The sequence below is a fragment of the Vanellus vanellus genome (assembly GCF_965231255.1).
Source record: "Vanellus vanellus genome assembly, chromosome: 2".
NCBI classification, from domain to species: Eukaryota; Metazoa; Chordata; class Aves; order Charadriiformes; family Charadriidae; genus Vanellus; species Vanellus vanellus.
This window is the reverse complement of record NC_138906.1, coordinates 102644033-102658843: the sequence shown is the minus strand read 5'-3', so window position 1 is coordinate 102658843 and position 14811 is coordinate 102644033. Positions and strand designations below refer to the sequence as shown.

Below are 14811 nucleotides of genomic sequence, written 5' to 3'. Positions count from 1 at the left end.
TTTTATCTCTGTATAAAACAAAGTAAATGAACCCAAGTTGCACCAAGCTCTTACTCAAGATATATAAAAATATGTGAAATCAGCATTTTTTTAAAATATTCAGCAAAAATTATCATATAGCTTATAAATTACTGAAGCTATCCTGCTGAAGTCACTACAGTATGGTTTACAACAAAGATTAACATTAGGGTTTTTCAGGTTAGAGGTACAGTTGCTCATCCCAAAGCGATCTTTCAAATCCACTAAATATCTTCAGAAGGAAAGATAGTCAAAGCAGTTCTTTACTGTGACTGGAGATAAGAAACCACATGAAAATTTTACAAACTGTACTTGAAAGGGAGAAATGTCAACTTATTTTTCCTTTCCTATGCCAAAAGTATCTTCCCCCCAACTAAAAAAGCACTCTACATACTTGATTATGACAAACTACCCCCTCTCTGCAACCCAAGTAAACCATCCTGGAAGACCCATTCTTTTGTAATAGAACAGGTCCTCAGTCTTATAATCTATGTAAAGCAAATGTTCCACTAGATCCTGTGACTGCTTTATCACTGCAGTATCTGTCTGAGTATCTTAAGTTATGCAGCAAGTTCCACAAAGGCTGCAGAAACAGGAACTTCCATGATTCAGGTGTTGATGCATGAGCAAGGCTGGGGTATAAAGGACTTAGAAGGAAGCTGCACAAAGACGAAGATCTGAAAATAGAGGTACAAGAGCGGAAGCAGCAGAGAACCACAGGACTGGGAAAGTGAGGATGTAGAAAAGGGAATATGGAGAAAGAATAAAACATACCAGTTGAAGTCCAACTTTCTCTTCTAAGAGTGGATAAAAAAATAATAGTGATTATGCTCCATCATTCTCCATTTAAGGAAGTATAGTACTTCATGAGTGTGGTCTTGGTTGCAAGCAACTCTGTTACAGTTACCCTAGAGCAATGTTTCTGTCATGACCAATCTCTTGTCAAATAAATATTTCAGTGAAAGCACACACATTTCCATTACACCTAACAATTCTAGACATTCCAGGCAGAGCTGACATTCCAAGAAACTACATGCAGGAACAAACCATTCAGGCAGCTCTAAATTTGTCTAAAGCATATTCAAAAAGCTGTTAAAATACAAAATACCTGTGATGTCTTTGTAATTTTTCATTTTAAACTTTCTTCAACATGAAACACACAGACAGTAGTTAAAATGTACATTTTCAAATACAAGTTTAAAAATATGTATAAAAAAGCTTTAAATTCCTATAATATCTAAATTAGAACTTAGTATTACACAGCCACTGCTGCACTATGAATGTCACCTTTCAGACAGCAGTCATAGGCTGACATCACTTCAGGGCACATCCATATTTTGATCCAATCTGCATAGTGCAGAAACACCCCCCCTATCTGTCACTTCCCTATTCATTGTTCTGGCACTCCTAACCTGACTGGGGACAGTAAGTGGAGCAAGACGTTAAGCTCACTGATGCAGTGACTAAGTCTGATGGACAGTGAAACAAATTTTGCAAGATAGGAAAAATGTGGGCAGGGACTTATAAAATGCACACAATCTAAGAACACAGGGATGGTATATATGGTGCAGAGGATGCAGAAGCAGGAATAGTATCATCTGGATCATCAACCAGAGGTTAGGTTCTGGAGCAGATCACCATTCCAGAAGATCTCAATCACTTCATCAGTCTACGAGATCGGATGTACAGCCACTATGCTCTTTTTCTGTCCTTTGCCCTTGGTTGACTTAAGTACTCTTGATTCATATGAGGAAGATGGTTATGACAATGAAAATTAAGGCATTCAGAAAGAGGCAGCAAGCAAACTGGCACTAAAAGTTTAACACTGAGCATTTAGTCTCTAAGATGAAAAAGCAGCTGAAATCTTCTGGAGCAGTGACTCATTCCAAACAGCCTGCATCTGATCCAGTTGGCAGTACTGATGATCCTGCTCCTGCCTTTCCATCCTCTATGCCATATTATACTCCACTGCCTCTGAGTATTTGTGTGCACTTCGTAAGTCCCTGGCCACATCCCACATTCCTCTACCACACTTCTTACAGGAAGAACTGCTTTGCTATCCATCGTACCAGTGTCTGACACACTTTTCAGGAGTGTACTCTATAAATACCAGGGTATGCCTGTATAAGACATCATCATTTGTTTAATTTGGTCCTAGAAATGCAAATTGCTCTATCAATATCATAAACAGAAGGCAACATTCTCAAATATGTGTAGAATATGCATAGAAAGAAGAAAGCAGTAAAACTCAAAAGACCACAAAGAGTAGGGTGACTCTGGCAAACAGACAGACACACTTACTCTGGAAAATGAGACTTCATTTTAAATAACTTCAAAATTAAATTCTGCACATATGCTTACTATAGTTGCACCTCTGCATATAGGACAATAATTTCATATATATTTAAGACTGTCATGCCCTACTGCTGAAAGGATAAATCCCTCCTTATCCCTTCATGACAGGAGCACTTGCACAGTTGCTCTGTAGCCTAAATCTGTGTTAACACCAGCCATTTTTGGAAAGGTAAATTAATTCAGATCACGGCATGGTTGCAGACAAGGGCAGGAAAAAAGCTCAGGAGAAAAGCTCAGGAAAGGCAACAAAAGGTATTAGATGCACCATTCTGGTCTCCAGTGCAAGAAAAGACCAAAGCTAGAAGTAATTTCAGCAAATTAATATTGATAAAACTGCTGCCACCTTCACCAACCACAGGGAGAAGAAGGGAGCACTAAGACTGCAAAGAGCACTGCTAAGTCTAAAGCCAGAGTGAAGCAGGTATTGCTGTAGTTTTTGAATCCTGGACTCAGCTAAGTGTCTTGGATCTAGAAGCTGCAAAATAGAAACCAGCATGTCTGGAAAACAAAGTGGGACAAAGCCTGGGGCCAGGCTCTTTTTGGTGGTGCTCAGTGACAGGACAAGAGGTAACGGGCACAAACTTGAGTATAGGAAGTTCCACCTAAACATGAGGAGGAACTTCTTTACCTTGAGGGTGGTAGAGCACTGGAACAGGCTGCCCAGGGAGGTGGTGGAGTCTCCATCTCTGGAGACATTCAAAACCCGCCTGGACAGGTTCCTGTGCAACCTACTCTAAGGTGTCCCTGCTCTGGCAGGGGGATTGGACTAGATCTCCAGAGGTCCCTTCCAACCCTATGATTCTATGATTCTATGAAAGGAAGAGATAGTATGAGAAGTCAAAAGAGGAAAGATTGGATTATGAGTTGAAAACTAATGGAAAAACCCAGGCCCTATTAGGCTCTCATTTTTCAAATATGAGTTTTTTCTATTTTTGTTTCAGCATGTCAGCGGAGAAAAAAAAAAGGAAGAATATCCTACAGCCAAGACAGTACACGAAATAGATTACATTTTAGGTTAAATGGGTCTTCATACATTATTGAAATCAGCTAAGTAGTTTCAAGACCTAAGTTAAACTGAACATGAAACTTTTAATCTGTAAGCCTCATTTCACTAGCACAGACTTTTATCAGCGTTCCTCACAGCTTTCTGCCTTAGACACGTTCATAATGTTCTCCCTGTCTTGATCCTGACAGTACAAACATCCTGCCCTTAACAAGTAGAAGCTTTTATTGGCCATTTTACTGACAGACACACTTTCCACCTCATAGCAAACTTGAAGTTAAATAAGCAGTAACGCAGCATCTTCTCCAGCATACTAAATCAATAGAGCAATACAGGTCACATAAAATGTAGAAAGTCACTGAAAATTGTTATTTTATTCCTCCTGACTTACAGACATCCCCTTTCAGATGTCTGGTAGGTGAAAATGTATAAGACATTCATTTTTTACCTATTTTGCACCTTTCCTAGAGATAAAATGAAAATACAACTTCATTTAGCACCGCTCTTTTGCATTGACTCCAGGTATCAGTTGAACAAAACAAAAAAGAAGCTACAAATACCTTGTTTCTGGAAGTTATAATTTGCTTAATAACAATTCTGTCTGCTAACACCAGCACCTTTGTGACAGAAGAAAGCAACAACCTTGCAGCTTTTACCACACCCGTTTTGTCTGTAAAGATTGTTATGTGGCTATCAGATTCTGGATGATCCAAGCTTGCCACGTCTGTAAGCTGTGCGATTGTTTCACCTAGAGGGAAAAAATAAATAATTAACATTTCATACTTACAAAAATGGATACCGGGCCATTAAGCGTTCTTAACTTTTACCTTTGAGGGATAAAACAACAATTTCACAGCTACCTACAACTCTTTTTTTATTTCACTTCACTTCCTTCTACTGACTGTTGGTGGCACCCTCTCCATATTTAAATTTGGACTATTATTCAGTACTGCCTCATTCTTCCATCTGTAACATACATTAATTTTCTTACAGTAGTCTACAGATATTTGAGGTAGAGGGGGTGGAGCTGGGGAGTGTGGAGGGAGAAAACATTAATGGGAGACATTTTTCCAATTTTAATAGCAAAAGACAAGTCAGTGTCAACACTTGCAGTATCAACCCACTGAAGGAGTAGGATGCAGCAAGGAACGAAGAGCTACAGATTTTCCTCCACCTTCCAAATTTAAGTTAGTATTCCCATCATTTATGGATTTCCTATTCCTGTAGAAGTCTTCAGGCATGAAGACTAAAGAGATTCCAAACAATAACTTTATAACTCATAGGACTGAAGCATTAGGGAAACTACTGCACTTTATGTTCAAAGGAGAACCACCAAACAGTATGTTGTCAGAAACGGGGTGGGGGGGTGGTGGGGGGGAGGAGGCAAGGCAGCACTGATTTTCAGTTCATAAGCATCTTTTTATTCAACTAACATTTAATAGGATTATAGTTAAATAGGACTATTTGACCACTTTGATTTTTTTTATGCGGTTAAATATTCTACAATCCAATGCAGCAAATGGATCTCCTTGTCTGAGAAAAATCACAGGCCCACATTCAATTAAGTCTTCTGGAGCACCCTAGGTAATAGTGCAATAGAGGAAAGGCATAGAGAAGTTTCCTGTTCCACAACCACGTAAGGACTGCTGGGAGATTGAACTCAGGGCAAGCTCTGAGACATGTTTTTTGTTAGCATGCAAGACAAGATGATCAACCCACAAATAACCTGCAGATCATCCCTGAAGATAAAATCAAGTCCCCTTGATTTGATCGAGTCCCCTATGACTCATCTTCAAAACCCCAACTAAGGTAACTCACCTAAACAGACAAGATACTTCAGAAACCTGATAAAGCCAGAGGTCCATATGAAGAATCTGAGGGTGCATTATTACTCTAGAAATACCACACGCAAACACTATAGAACAAAGAAGGCCTGGCCCTGATGGTCCTTCAAACCACAGAGCTCCATGCTTCATAGTGTTTGTATAGATTTCTCTCCTCCAACAACTGTAATCCTTTAAGTTCCTAAATTGCCCGAATAGATTGTGCATTATGGCAAGAAACTGCCAGTACTTTTGCTAGGACCAGGCCAGGTCCTAAAAGCAACAGTACAAATAATCAGAGAGTTTCTCTACTGTAAGCATACAAACATGATAAACAGAGTACAATCTGAAACAGTCAGTTCCATATCTGAAGTGCCTGAAGAAGAAAGAAGAATTATAAAAATATGGCTATTATCCAAACAGTGAGGGCAGCCAGATACACTAACAGTCAAGTTGTAGGGCAAGTCTCCTGCCAGGCAAGGAGATAATTTAACAGGAAAACAGATTGCCTTCTCCACAGTCCAATTCATTCCAGTTCAGGCCAATCTCTAGTTGGAACTGTTCAACTTTATCAGCAGATTAACCCCAATCTCTTCATTAGACCTCAAAATACATGTGACAACATAAAATCCTGTAGAAACACACAGAGAACAATTAAAATAGACGTAAAGTGCTTTTGATAACGAAGGAAGGATGCCCAACATAATTATCCAATTTCTTTTGCCATGGGATTCACCTTCTTGAAGACGAATTATCAAGTCATATGTGAGGGACCTAATCATACAAAGAGTAATTGGAGAATGTAGAAAGAGCTGCAACATCTGCCTGTCAAAAGCTCCAGACAGCCCTAGAAACTTGAGCCTTCTGACAACAGAACAAGGGCTTCCTCCTCTGCCTGCAGATCTGCAACTACAGGAACAGTGCCCGGGGAGTAAGCTATGAGGAGCAAGACCTGGTATGGTAAAAAGACTGAGCTAGGAAATATTTAAGCCAGCTGGGCATACACAAGTCTATGGGACACATCCGAGAGTGTCAACGGATCAATTCAGTGTCACTGTAATTCTGCTACCATATCTGAAAGATTGTGACAATTGGGACAGAGTTCCAATGATAGAAAGGCAACTGTCACACCCATCTTCAAGAAGGGTAACAAGAAAAAAAATATCGGGTAATTATGGGCTAGTCTGCTTCATGTCAGTCTCCAAGAAAATTATTAAAATCATCTTGGAAGCCATTACCACGTGAAGCAGAAAAAAGGCAATCGGGAAGAGCCAGCACAGACCTGCAAGGGTGAATAGTCCCTTATCAACCTGAATGCCTTCTATGAGGAGATGACACCATCTCTAGAAAAGGAAGTAATGGATGCTATGTATCTCACTTTTAGCAAGGCCTCTGACATGATCTCCCATAGTGTCCTTATAACTAAAACATGAGACACGGACTGGACAAGTGAACAATAAGGTGGGTAGAAAATGGACCTGACAGCTGGGCTTAGGGATGGTGATGAGTGGGACGAAGTCCAATAGGCGGTCAGTTACAAGTGGCACCCCCTAGGGACTGATACAAGGCATCAAAACTATTCTTTGAATGATGGGCTGAGTGTGTGAACAATACCAAACTGGGTGAGTGTCTGATACACTGGAGGACAGAGCTGCTAGACAGAGGGACAGGCCAGAAACATGATCTGACAAGGAGTTTGTGAGTCCAGCAAAGGCAGCAATACCAAGTCCTGAATCTAGGCCAGGATAACACCAGGCAACAGTACAGGCTGGGATCAACTGTCCACAGAGAACCTTTGCAGGGAAAGACACGATGGTCCCAGTGGCAGAGTGTTGAACAGGAGTCAGCAATGCTGGCCAGCTGCACGCTGGGTTGTCAGCAGAAGTATTAACCACCAGGCTGCAGAAATTGTTCTTTCCTTCTGGTTGGCACTTGTGAGACAGCATCTGGAGTACCATGTCCAGTTTGGGGCTCCTTAGTACAGGAGAAAACACTGACATAGTGGAGCGTGTGACATAAGGGGAGAGGCTGAATGAAACAGGTTTGTTCTGTCTCAAGAAGAAAAGGCCAATGGCAGAGTTACTGTGGTCTGCAACTACCTACCTAATGGGCAGGTATGGAGAAGACAGACAGACTGATCCCAGAGGTGAATGGCAATAAGAGAAAAAGCAATGGACAAAATATGAGAAAATACTTTTGCCAAGGGTGGTCAAACACTGTAAGAGGTGTACAAGAAGTTGGACAGTCTCCATTCTTGGAGTTAAATGTCTCTTCCAACCTAAGTTATCCTGTGATTCTATTTATCCATTTTACATTGTTAGTTTTCAACCTTCTTAATTTAGTCCTTCTCTGTAATAAAAGACAAGGCAAAAATAGGAGAAAGCTACTTATTGCTTCCATGTTACTCTGTGTCTTTCTTTAGGGCTATGTAGTCAACTGGCAGAGAATACTGAAAATGTTACGACACTAAGTCATTCTTGACATGTGTTTTCTCTTTTAAATCAACCAGTCTTTCCCAGTTTTGGAGGAAAAAAAATTTAAAAAAATCACAGATGGGCATCTAAAACTGTGCTGCTTTGAGTTACATTCCACTACTATACTGTCACTGCATACACTGACACAGTGCAAGACTAATGTTAGGCAAAATCTGCTACATGACCCTTTGCAGTGTTTTATGATTCTATTTTGAGTCAATCAAATTACAAGGTTTATTACAAGGAAATAGTCATAACAAGTCTGAAACACTTCTGATCACTGATTATACCCTTCACAAGAGACAGATACAACATCTGTCATCCTTCAAAGCCTCTGCAGGATATGCAATTGATTTAAAGACTCCCTACTTTTCGTAGCAACTGAGATGCCTAATGTTCTAAATCCTTCAGTGTTGAAATCTATCTTATACTCCTAACAAAGTGTCCCTTTATTTTTTGAGGCACCATTTTATTGGCTAAAAAGAAGTACGAACAGCTCTACCACATCCTCTGTCCTAAACCGCAAGGGCTTTCTACTGCCCATGCCATCAGAACATGGGATTCTTTTATACAATTTAATATTCTTGGCTGTAATTGGCCAGGAGATTTTATTGGCTTGCTTGGGAACATCAAAGTTGTTCAAAATGGCAGTTGAGCAACTGCATTCAGAGCCTAAATTCAGCGGACAGTTATCCATAACAACTTCTCTGCACAAAGGACTCTCTTACCTTGTCCAACACTTAACAGTCCAAAGACATAATACTGGCACACGAAAAAGAACCCATCAAACAAAAACCCAGCAGCAAACATGTTTAATATACTGAATTTCACATGTAAGACTTCAGTTAGTTCTCCAATAGAATAACTGACCCATGCCAAGATAAATGTGTGGCTCGACAGAAAAGTCTGTATCTTCACTCCTCTAGATTGAGGCACATTACTGCATAACAGGAAATAAAAATTACAATGTAAAAAAGTATAACCATTTGGCCAGAGAAAATACTGCAGACTATTTTTAGACTCTGAGGTCCTTCTGGATACATTGATAGGCAGAAAAAGCACTTGGTCACATGTATTGCGTGGCAAGGTTTTGGTAGCAGTGGAGTTACAGGGGTGGCTTCTGTGAGAAGCTGCTGGAAGCTTCCCCTGTGTCCGACAGAGCCAATGCTGGATGGCTCCAAGATGGACCCACCGCTGGCCAAGGCCAAGCCCACCAGCGATGGTGGTAGTGTCTCCGGATAACACAGTTAAGAATGCAAAAAACCTGTTGTGCAAAAACAGCAGCAAAGAGAGAAGTAAAAATATGTGAGAGAAACAACTCTGCAGACACCAAGGTCAGTGAAGAAGGAGGGGGAGGAAGTGCTACAGGTGCCGGAGCAGAGATTCCTCTGCAGCCTATGGGGAAGACTATGGTGAGGCAGGCTGTCCCCTTGCAGCCCATGGAAGTCCATGATAGAGCAGATATCCACCTGCAGCCCATGGAGGACCCCATGCCGGAGCAGGTGGATGAGCCCAAAGGAGGCTGTGACCCCATGGAGAACAACCTGTGCTGGAGCAGACTCCTGGCAGGACCTGTGGCCCCATGGAGAGAGAAGCACGCACTGGAGCAGGTTTGCTAGCAGGACTTGTGACTCTGAGGGGGACAGGAGCAGTCTGTTCCTGACAGACTGCACCCTGTGGAACCATGCTGGAACAGTTAGTGAAGAACTGCAGCCCATGGGAGGGACTCATGTTGGAAAAGTTTGTAGAGGACCATCTCCTGTGGGAGGGACCACACACTGGAGCAGAGGAAGACTGAGAGTCTTCCCCCTGAGGAGGAAAGAGCAGCAGAGACAATGTGTGATGAACTGAGCGCAACTGCCATTCCCCATCCCCCTGTGCCGCTCAGGGGAAGTAGGTGGAGAAAATCTGGAGTGAAGTTGAGCCCGGGAAGAAGGGAAGTGTGGGGGGAAGGTGTTTTAAGATTTGGGTTTATTTCTTATTACCCTACTCTAATTTGATTGGTAATAAATTAAACTAATTTCCCCAAGGTGAGTCTGGTTTTGCCTGTGATGGTAATTGCTGGGTGACTTTCCTGTCCTTATTGCAACCCATGAGCCTTCTGTTATATTTTCTCTCCCGTGTCCAGCTGAGGAGGGGGAGCGACAGAGAGGCTTTGGTGGGCACCTGGCATCCAGCCAGGGTCAACCCACCACACCACAGCACAACTGGCACGTCAAGAAATAAGAGATCCAGACTGCACTGCTCTCCTAGCAGCTGAGATTATCGATGTAAACTTTGGCAATTTTGGCTTGTCAGCTTTTTACTTGGACCTCTGAAGAGAAAATACATGCTTCATGTAACAAATGGAATGTTTTCAAATTAGGACATTTCTGTTTGCAGCCAAGTTTACTGGAGCAACCAGGAATTTTCAGTCTGAAGTTTATCTAGAGTAGTCCTTCAAATCACAAAAACAGTCATTCATCACTAGCATATCTCTAGACATCTAGACATTGCGACTCATCATTGAAGGATTTTCAGAGGATTTCTTACAGTACCATGTCCAATTTCTAAATTTTTTTTTTTTTTTTTTTTAAAATCACAAGAATAGTATGAACTGCATCCCCAAAGTTTGAGGCCAGCACAGTGATTCAGCAAGAAATATACTGGGCTAGGACACAAAAACGCAAGTTTCTCAGGCTTCTGAGGTTATTTAAAAGATAAAAACCAAGCACTTGCCCTCAAGTCCACTGTTTATCTTAAAGATAAACTGTAAGATAAAACTTTTTAAGATAAACTTTATTATTAAGTTAAGGCCTGATAAAGTTTAAACTTTTTAGGTGTAATAAGGCCTAATAAATTTTATTATTAAGGTTAAGATAAATAATAAAGTTCCTACATTATTCCTGACACTAAAAAAAGCGTGCCAAAGACGGCACAAGCACAAGTTACAAATTTCACGAGTAACTACATACCTGCTCTCCTTGCCTCAATGCAAGCAACACTCATTTCCTCTTTCAATTCATGATTTTCATTGGCTATAGCTTCACCTACTGTAACAAATCTTCCAACTGCGAGGTTAACTGCTTGGCCCACTCGCTGAATTGCTTGCAGAGTCTTGTCTGAACGCTTTGGTTTATCCTTATGATTAATAAGAGTAGTTATCTGTGAACAAGAAGAGTTTATTATTAGAACTGTGTGCAAGAAGACAATTTAACTTTAGTATTAAAGACAAGTTTTGAACTGAACTCAGTAATGGATTTTTAGCATACTTCTCTAATAAAATTTAGTGTTGAGTCATGAGGTATCACTTAACTTCTCAGAGAATGAAAAAAAAAAAATGGAGTATAATTAAGTTTGCTCATCTGCTGTGATCTCAGCTTATCTCACATCTCAAATGAATTGAGGGATATTTTTTTTCCCCCCATTTGCAGTATTAAAATAAGCTGCTCTAGGTCTCTCAACAGGCTTTCATACTACAGACACAGTAAAAGTTGAAAAGTCCAATAGTAGACATATCACTGTCATTTTGGGTTTGCCAGCATTGGAAATCTTACCAAGTTTTGGTGCTGCCAGGTAACCAAACACAGTCATCAATTACGATTTGGGAGCATTAGCTGCTGTCACTGAAATAAGCCTTTCTAAATGATGTTTTATCCAATTGATTAGGGCAGGCTTTAAGAACAAGCAATAGCACAATCTTTACACAAAAAGAACCAAAAATAATCTGAAGTATTCCAGCCCCCCCCATCAAAATATCCACTGTATTCATAACTTAAACTTCCTCAATTACATGTGTTTTCTAAAATTTAGAACAAGTTTGTCTTTTAGATGCAAGTCATCACTAAAACAATTTGAGAGAACATTCTTATTCTGAACTCCACATCCTGTATCAGTTTTTCTGCCCCTGTACTACATTGCACGATATATTTCTTCTTGGATTACACCAACCAGAGATCCCCTTCTGATTCATGCAGACTGCAGGAGACTAAAGATTCGCCTAGAACACCAAACATAAGGAAACTAACAGAGATCCCTTTCCCACCCAAAGAGAAGGGTAATGCAGAAGTAGCTTCTTGACCAAGGCAAACAAACATGAAAACAGCATGCAATCTTGCCACTCAGAATGAACTGTATTATACAATAGAATACAAACTGTATTACTAACACTATAGGAGCTTTACACTTTTGCTATGACAACCATTTTTAGCGAGATGCAGGACAGAAGTTGAACTCTATATTTTTGAACATCCTAAACCAGCATAAAAGCCATCACTGTTGTCAAAGATAGTCCTGCCTGTCCTCAACTCCCTCTCTCTTTTTGCAGCAAATTCATCTGATGTGGGTTTAACCTGAGTTGTGGAGAAAGTGGTGTTTGTTAGTTTAGTTTTCCTCACAATTGGTTGCCCAGTCCAGTTCATTGCACAGCTGTATGAGTACTTTTGGTGGCAAAAGGGAAAAGGTACAGACTGGAAAGGGAAGGATGGGCAGAAGTGCTGCTTTCAGCAGGAGTGTGGTTTAAAATGGCCACAGAACTGCACTGCAAACCACATCCCCAGGGGCTCAAAAATGTCTGCTGAGAGAATCTCAGACCTACGTGAATTATTTAAGTGTCTGAACACCTCAACCGCATCAACTTAATCACAGATATCTTTGTCCATTCCTCAAAAAAACATAGGTCACGTTTCACTCATACACTTTCCTACCAGTCAAGCCTATGGTAGGACAAGAGCACAGAAGCTGTACCTGTAATGCTCACACTGCATCAAAGGACAGAGCATGAAGCAGTGTAGAAACTGTTCTGCTTCATAATTTGATCAATGCCCAAGATTCACCCTTCAGGTATCACTATGTCCTACTTCTCGGGGGGGGGGGGGGGGAAGCGGTGTTTTTTTGAACACCTTACTGGGTGTTTTGAATGCCAGGAGCTGGTTTAGTCAATTTTGAAGTATTAAACTCTTTGCAATGGAGAATGTCAATACTTTATAGAGCATTTTGCACAACAAAAAAAAAAAAATAGAGCCTGAAAAAGCCAAGAACTATCCCAATAAACAGTGCTGCCCTATCAAAAAACTGCTATGGGAACACAAGAATATTTTGTCCTGGTACAAAACAGCATTACAGAAATGCATCGTCTGCCCACTGCCACCTTATATACGCCCTATTTCTCCAACTTGTACCTAAGCCACAAGCTCTAAAGGTAGGCCACTTTCTACAATTCATACAACAAATTTGTCTGTAAGAGTGCCCCGGTTCACCAAACTTCAGCCTCAAATCCTGTGAACCCCTGGTGCCCATGCAGTGAAAACACTATTTTAGGAGGAAAACAGAGTCCTATTAAAGAGAAAACTAAGGAAACATCTGTACACCATCAGGTTCATTCTAGAGAATTACCATCACTTCAGCGGAAATTCAAATTAATATCAAATGGATATTAAAACTAGCTGCAATATGCAGCTCTTCTGAATTCTTGCATCGTAAATGCTTCAGGTATACCAAACTATCAAATACCTGACAGCAGCTAATCTAACAATCCCAGATGGCGAATTCTTGACTAGTCACGGGCAGCAAGCCTACAGACAGCACTAGCCAAAACACTTGAAGAAAACCAATTTGATAGAAGGTCACAACTTTGTTTCCTCAACTGATTTTTAAGCAAACAGCGACCTAATGCTATGCAAACAAAGGCCTAATATTACATTCATACAGTTACTGACTTCTACAAAACATATAGAATAACACTGGCCTGTTATTCTATATAATATTCTATAATAATACAAGTTGGATGCACGTTCTGGCTGCAAGTTTACCTCCCACAGCACTTTATACCAGTAGAAGTTTAAATATGTTCTGCGCAATCCTGAAAAAAAAACGCATATGCAACTAACACTGCAGAGTGAAAGGAATCCCATGGTCTCTTACAAATTATCAATGGCATTTTAATCTCATATGTTACTGTAGAGGTATGCAAATGATAAAAATCACAAAGATGTCACAGTTTAAGTTGCTTTAATGAAGTCTTACAAAACATTTTCAGAAACGCTTTCATTTGAGACATGGGTGAAGTTTACAATTCTATCACTTCTTTAGCACTCTCTTCAGGGAGGATCATCAGTTTTGCAGAAAGAGACACCCCTTATACCCCCCACATAAGCGAAGCAAGAATCAGCAGATGTTTTGTCAGGTCCATCACCAGTGTCATCTAACCTTACGACCTCACCAGTGTCATCTTAACCTCATGAAGTTCAGCAAGGCCAAATGCAAGGTCCTGCATCTGGGTTGGGACAATCACCAGTATCAATGCAGGCTGGGGGATAAATGGATTGAGAATAGCTTTACAGAAAAGGACTTGGGGGTACTGGTGGATGAGAAACTGGACATAAGCCAGCAACGTGTGCTTGCAGCCCAGAAAGCCAACCATATCCTGGGCTGCATCAAAAGCAGCACGGCCAGCAGGTCGAGGGAGGTGGTGCTGCCCCTCTACTCCACTCTGGTGAGACCCCACCTGGAGTACTGTGTCCAGCTCTGGGGCCCTCAGCACAGGAAAGATGTGGACCTGTTGGAGCAGGTCCAGAGGAGGGCCACAAAGATGATCAGAGGGCTGGAGCACCTCTGCTATGAAGACAAGCTGAGAGAGTAGGGGTTGTTCAGCCTGGAGAAGAGAAGGCTCTGGGGAGACCTTATAGCAGCCTTTCAATATATAAATGGGGCTTATAAAAAAGATGAAGACAGACTTTACCAAGGTCTGTAGTGACAGGATGGGACAATGTTTTTAAACTAAAAGAGGGTAGATCTAGATTGGACATAAGGAAGAAATATTTTACGATGAGGGCGGTGAGACACTGGAACAGGTTGCCCTGGGAAGTTGTGGATGTCCCATCCCAGGAAGTGTTCAAGGTCAGGTTGGATGGGGCTCTGAGCAACCAGATCTAGTGAAAGCGTCCCTGCCAGTGGCAGCGGGGTTGGACTAGATGGTCTTTAAGGTCCCTTCCCCAACCTAAACCATTCTATGATTCTATAATCTACTCTAGACACCCACTGGAGTAGCTTGTATATGCAAAGTAAACTCAGTTTGAAAATCTGTGGTTATACACAGCAGCTGAGGCTTTGCAAATACCTACGGAAATAATGAACTCTCAGCTGGGTAATATAATTTTTT

The 14811-nt window shown here is 41.0% G+C and overlaps 1 protein-coding gene across 1 annotated transcript in view; it reads right to left on the bottom strand.

Annotated features, from left to right (window-relative positions):
* The window catches only part of CTNNAL1 (catenin alpha like 1), a 63024-nt gene that overhangs the window by 29087 nt on the left and 19126 nt on the right, over positions 1–14811 (bottom strand). The window contains exons 2-3 of the mRNA XM_082479964.1: positions 10628–10817; positions 3937–4124 (exon numbers count right to left, since the gene is read on the bottom strand). Of these exons, the coding sequence (XP_082336090.1) occupies positions 3937–4124; positions 10628–10817 (378 nt within the window). The remainder of the gene's footprint in view (positions 1–3936; positions 4125–10627; positions 10818–14811) is intronic.